At 38.4% G+C, this 6,443-nt stretch overlaps 1 protein-coding gene across 1 annotated transcript in view; it reads left to right on the top strand.

Annotated features, from left to right (window-relative positions):
• The window catches only part of LOC118430968 (CUB and sushi domain-containing protein 3-like), a 13,060-nt gene that overhangs the window by 2,690 nt on the left and 3,927 nt on the right, over positions 1 to 6,443 (top strand). Inside the window, exons 2-3 of the mRNA XM_035841999.1 lie at positions 2,945 to 3,139; positions 6,095 to 6,292. Of these exons, the coding sequence (XP_035697892.1) occupies positions 2,945 to 3,139; positions 6,095 to 6,292 (393 nt within the window). The remainder of the gene's footprint in view (positions 1 to 2,944; positions 3,140 to 6,094; positions 6,293 to 6,443) is intronic.

The raw sequence follows: 6,443 nt of genomic DNA, 5'->3' as shown, positions 1-6,443 counted from the left end.
CGGTTTATTTTCGCAAAGTTTCGTCCTCTTCTTGATTGACGTTATGTACCCGCCTTGTTGGAGCCGCTGCTGGCTGTGATTGGTCGCAAGTTAATTCGATTTTTCGCATAAAGTGGCACGCCCTGTCTAATCGGTATATCTAAAGACTGCAGCCAAGGCTGATGTCATGGTAACGACACGTATAACAACATTTCCCACATGCGAATCGGGTTGGTCACGTCTTGTAAAATTAGCGTAGCGGATCCGCTGCAAGTATAAACTTCGACCCCTATATGTTGTTTTTGGTAAGTTTTTGTCGACACATATTGGCTTCCGGGTATCTCTCCGAGGACGCAAACAGTGAAGCACCCCGGGCAGCTTGACCGATAATGTCATCGCTACGGGCTTTCGAAATTCATTAGGATATTGTGAGATTTTAGGTCCTACAATTTTCTTGCAAATCAGATATGTTAGACCAGATGGTACATTTTTACTTCCTGTATACTGTATAGGTGTAGTTCCCGGGGAAAATTTTGTTTGGAAATACTGCGTCGTTGAAAATAGTCTCTTAACTACATGTTTCAATGGGGGCGAGAAACTGGGGTGTGCCCCTAAATGTTCCATTTTCGAGCAGGGGTTATTTGAGAAAGTTAAATGTTGTATGGGAAAAGCTATGGCTGAAATATGCTGTATTTGCTCCTAAGCAAATGTCGGCCTTTCTAGTTTATTTATGAATCTTCAGGGTGGTCCCTTCAATTAACGTGACTGATTTCCAAGGGACCCATTACAAAATCACAAAAAAATTAAGATAAAAGAAAATCATCATTAACACAGGATTGGAATAAATCATAAGTTCACAATAATAAAACATAAAGTATTGAGCAATATTCTGGGTCAATAAATCATACTTCAATCAGAACTTCAATTATACTGTGAATGATCATATTTTGATTTGAGACCAGATCATGTTTGGTACAGCGTTTTCACCAGATTCAAAACTGTTTCCAAAATGTTCCAACATCTTACAGTACAGAACTTTCTAACGTTGTTTTCCATTGAAATACAATAATTCATTTATAATCATGCTAGACTGGTCACAAACTTTATTCACATTCACAAAACATTGTACGGAGAATATAATCAATGCATGATGATCCATAAATACAGATATACCATTTTTAGCGTTTGTGAGATTGCAAAGATTGTTGTCTTTTTTAAAGTATTTCCATGTTTCAGTTTGATCGTCTGTTGCTATCTTATTGTTTAATTATTACCTTTGCCAGAATGGCTAAGGTTATGTTTTAGGCTTGTGAGTCTGTGTGTGTGTCTGTGTGTGTGTGTGTGTTAACAGCATAACTCAAGAAGTCATGGATGAATCCCGATAATATTTGGTAGGTGGGTAGGGTTCGGGAAAACGAAGGTCAAGTTCGATAATGGGTCTTCTGTCGGCTTGCTACGGTACTGCAGCAGAATCTCAATTTTTGATATCTCGTGTTCTGGACGTGCTGTGGTTGTGATTTTTGAGTGGTAGATAGCCCTTGGAGCAGAGAGTAAGTACTATAAGTTTAGACCCCCTAGCGGCTTGTTTAGAACTGCAGTCGCCGATTTCCTTTCAAACTTTGGACGAGAATAACTCGAGAACGTGTTGATGGATCGTCACGATTTTTAGTATGTAGATAGCACAAGTAACAATGTACATTATGAAATACAAATTATGCAAATCAGCAACTAATTTGCATAATTAATGAGGACAGTTTATAAATCCGCTGCATTTCATGATAGGACTTTCAAACTTGTCACATATATAGATGAGAAAGAGACAAAAATCAATCCATATTAATTATGCAAATGACGACCTCATTTGCATAATTAATGAGAAAATATAAACGTGTTGACGGATCGTCATGATTTTTGGTATGTAGATAGCCAATGGGAAGACTTACATGATGGAATTCAAATTATGCAAATCAACAGCTAATTTGCATAATTAATGAGGAAAGTTTGTAAATCCACTGCATTCCTTTATAGGACTTTCAAACTTGTCACATTTGTAGCTGAGAAATAAATAAATATGTATATATATTAATTATGCAGATGATGATCTCGTTTGCATAATTAATGGCAAAATATGAACATGTTGACGGATCGTCATGATTTTTGGTATGTAGATATCCTAAGTAACAACTTACACAATGAGATAATAATTATATAAATTAATAATTTGCATAATTAATGCGGAAATTTGATATACCACTGCATTCCGTGATAGGACTTTCAAACTTGACACATATGGAACTGAGAAAGATGGCAGAGAGTAAGAGGTGTATGTTTGGGTCCGGTAACATCTTTTCTTGAACTGCAGGAGCCGGTTTAGTTTCCTACTTTGAAAGAGAATAAGTCAAAAAGGGATGAAAGGATCATCATGATTTTTGGTATGCTGATAGCTTAAGTGATGCTTGATACAATTTAATATCATGATGTAAATAGGGATCTAATTTGTATAAGCAATGGCGAAATGTTATGAACCAACTCCGGGCATATAAAATAAAATGAAATGAGTAACAAATTTATGTCTACAGACATCATTCTACATAACAAACCTGGTTTATTTGGCAAAGGTATGTGTTCGTAGAACTCTAGTTGTGATTAAGATCAGGTCCTGTTTGGTACAGTGTTTACGTTAGATACAGAACTGTGTCCAAAATGTTTCAACACCTTCAAGTACATTAAAGTGAATGTTCAATCGTATGCTTGTCTGTATAATTGTTACACTGAACGGTTTCTACTAGATTTGCTCTTCTTAACCACCTATGGCTACCGGTTTTCTAGCCAAGTAGTCTCAATAATACCAATGATAGCTAATAGTGGTGATGTCATCATATGCATATTGATGATGAATGCTATGGATTTGTCAGTCTGTCTTTCAGCTTTAGGTTTAACGGAAGCTGATTCATCTCACTTGTAGAATGCTCTTCGCCACCAAGGCCAGCCTACACCTCAATGCCGCGCTGTGACCGCCGTGACCCCCCCTACCAAAACTTGGATCGATGTTACTACGAATGCAGTCCCGGGTGCTACCGTGTGGACTCTAAATGGTTGCTAAACTGGAAAACCTGTGACGGTGGACACTGGACTGGGATCGACATAGTCTGTGCGGGATGTATGTATTGTTCACATTTATCTAGAAGTATGTGAACTGTATTTATTACCTTTGCCAGAATGGCTAAGGTTATGTTTTGGGCTTGTGAGTCTGTCTGTCTGTGTGTGTGTGTGTTAACAGCATAACTCAAGAAGCCTTGGATGTATCCCGATAATTTTGGTAGGTGGGTAGGGGTCAGGAAAACGAAGGTCAAGTTCGATAATGGGCCCCCTAGCGGCTTGCTAAGGTACTGCAGCAGAACCTCAATTTTTGATATCTCGTGTACTGGACATGCTGTGGCTATGATTTTTGAGTGGTAGATAGCCCTTGGGGCAGAGAATAAGTGCTGTAAGGTTGGACCCCCTAGTGCCTTTTTTGGAACTGCAGTCACCGATTTCCTTTCAAACCTTGGACGAGAATAACTAGAGAACGTGTTGATGGATCGTCATGATTTTTGAAATGTAGATAGCCCAAGTAACAATGCACATAATGGAATACTAATTATGCAAATCAGCAACTAAATTGCATAATTAATGAGGAAAGTTGATACATCCACTGCATTTCACGATAGGACTTTCAAAATATAGATGAGAAAGAAAGAAATATCAATACATATTAATTATGCAAATGACGGTCTCATTTGCATAATTAATGAGAAAATATAAACGTGTTGACTGATCGTCATGATCTTTGGTATGTAGATAGCCAATGGGAAGACTTACATGATGTAATTCTAATTATGCAAATCGACAGCTAATTTGCATAATTAATGAGGAAAGTTTGTAAATCCGCTGCATTCCTTTATAGGACTTTCAAACTTGTCACATTTGTAGCTGAGAAAGAAAGAAATATCAATACATTATCAATTATGCAGATGATGATCTTATTTGCATAATTAATGGCAAAATATGGACGTGTTGACGGATCGTCATGATTTTTGGTATAGATAGCCTAAGTAAAAACTTACATAATGAGATACTAGTTATGCAAATTAACAGCTAATTTGCATTATTAATGAGGGAAGTTGATAAATCCACTGCATTCAGTGATAGGACTTTCAAACTTGTCACATATGTAACTGAGAAAGATGGCAGAGAGTAGGAGGTGTATGTTTGGGTCCGCTATAACGTCTTTCCTTGAACTGCAGGAGCCGGTTTAGTTTCCTACTTTGAAAGAGAATAAGTCAAGAAGGATGAAAGGATCATCATGATTTTTGGTATGCTGATAACTTAAGTGATGCTTGATACAATTTGATATTATCATGTAAATAGGGTTCTAATTTGTATAAGCAATGGCAAAATGTTATTAAGCAATGGCAAAATGTTATGAACCAACTCCAGGCATATAAAATAAAATGTAATGAGTAACAAATTTATGTGTACAGACATCATTATACATAACAAACCTGGTTTATTTGGCAAAGGTATGTGTTCGTGGAACTCTAGTTGTTTATTGATATCTTCAGACTCCTGGGTAGCCCGAATCAGTTTTGGTTTTCTGATTATAATCGGGGCCCAGGTACACATACATACACATCCGTAGTATACTACGTAGTAATTTTCTGACGGGCTGGCCAATTGTCACGGCCCTTCCAAAATTTTGGTTTGCTGTAAACACCCACCCCCACCACCACCCCCAGATGTACAATCTCCAAAGTGGAGTGAGCTGTGTAATGGCAATGACCTTTATTTACTCGGACATCTTGGGAGTCTTGACATTGCGATTAATTTTGTTTCAGAATTGTTTGCGGAGCGATAGTGCAATTTTCCAAAAGGCAGGCCTATTTTCACTCCTCTTCTGATATATTTGGTCCCCTGTAAAAATTGACCCCCCCCCACCACACACACATGTAAAATCTTCCAAATGAAGTGATTTGTGTGATGTCAATCGCATTAACTAACTCGGGCATCTCTACGGGGGTCTTTACATTGCGATTAATTTTGTTTCAGAAGCGTTTGCAGAACGGTGGGGTAATTTTCTTAAAGCTTGATGCTCACGGCCCTTCTAAAATATTTGAACATTTCCCCTCTCACATTCTTACGAATAGAGTGATCTATGTGGTTAAAATAAGTCTTATTGATTCTGACATGCTTCACCGCGAACTTAAAACCACCGCGAACATTATTCCATGGCAGTAAGAGCCTACAGTTCATGGTGCTACCGCGAACTTAAAACCACCGCGAAAATTCCTTTCTCCCGCTATCGCGAAATTAAATTCCCGCGAACTTAAATGCATTTACAGTATCTTAACGCCGGACAGGTGTATAAAACGCAATAGTTCTATGGCGTTGTTCCAACAGATTACGAATCCGTCTGAGTTCTGTATGACACAGGTTCGTATCTATGAGTAGGGGAAGTAAAGTAATGACAACAACACAAACACACACACACACACACACACATATATATATCCATATATCCATATATATATATATATATATATATATATATATATATATATTATGTATACATATATATAGAGAGAGAGGGATAGAGAGTGAGAGAGAATAAATGTCATTCGTGTATTTTCTTCCACTCTGACCGAGACCTTTTTGTAACTTTGAGTCTGATTCATCTCATTTGTAGGCTGGTACCTCCAAAAAAGGCAGCTGTTTATCCCTCTATACAGAAGGGACGATATGCACCTACTATTGCAGTTATTGGCACATCCCAGACTACTTGTTGCTGTTCCCACCGCGAAAACTATTCTAAAATTTTGTGATCTAGGCGATGATTTGCTGTTGCCTTAATATTTTAATCCGGAGGGGTAACACATGCAAAAGTTTTATGGCATGGGCAACCAGATAACGAATCTGTCCGAGTTCTGCATATGGCGCAGGTTTGTCTCTGCGTTGGAGAATTGATGTAATGATGACAATGCATTGAGGAATGTTAGAATGAATGTTATACGTGTATTTTCGTTCACTAGGACCGAGACCTTTATGGAACTTTGAGTCTGATCCATTTCATTTGTAGGCTGCTCGTTGCCACCATGGCCGAAAGACACCTACATGAACTGTGGCATCTCCTATGCTGAAGCCTACAAAGAAGGGACGGTGTGCTCCTACTATTGCAGCCTTTATTGGCACATTCCAGACTACGGCAGTACCACCAGGACCTGCTCTAAAGGAGTCTGGACAGGGACCGATATGGTCTGCAAACGGAAAGAAGGAGGTATGTGTCCCACATATCAATCAAAAGAGATATTAAAACCTTAGCCCATGGCTACTTCCCCTCAGCCAATGAGAAGCCCCCATTTTCTGTTGCTATATCCACATAGTATGTGGCTATGAAAAAAGTGTGCTGCTATTTTATGCAAATGAGG

The sequence above is a fragment of the Branchiostoma floridae genome, chromosome 14 (assembly GCF_000003815.2).
Source record: "Branchiostoma floridae strain S238N-H82 chromosome 14, Bfl_VNyyK, whole genome shotgun sequence".
Lineage (NCBI taxonomy): Eukaryota > Metazoa > Chordata > Leptocardii > Amphioxiformes > Branchiostomatidae > Branchiostoma > Branchiostoma floridae.
Note: the sequence above shows the minus strand (reverse complement) of the source record. Positions and strands in the feature narration are given on the sequence as shown.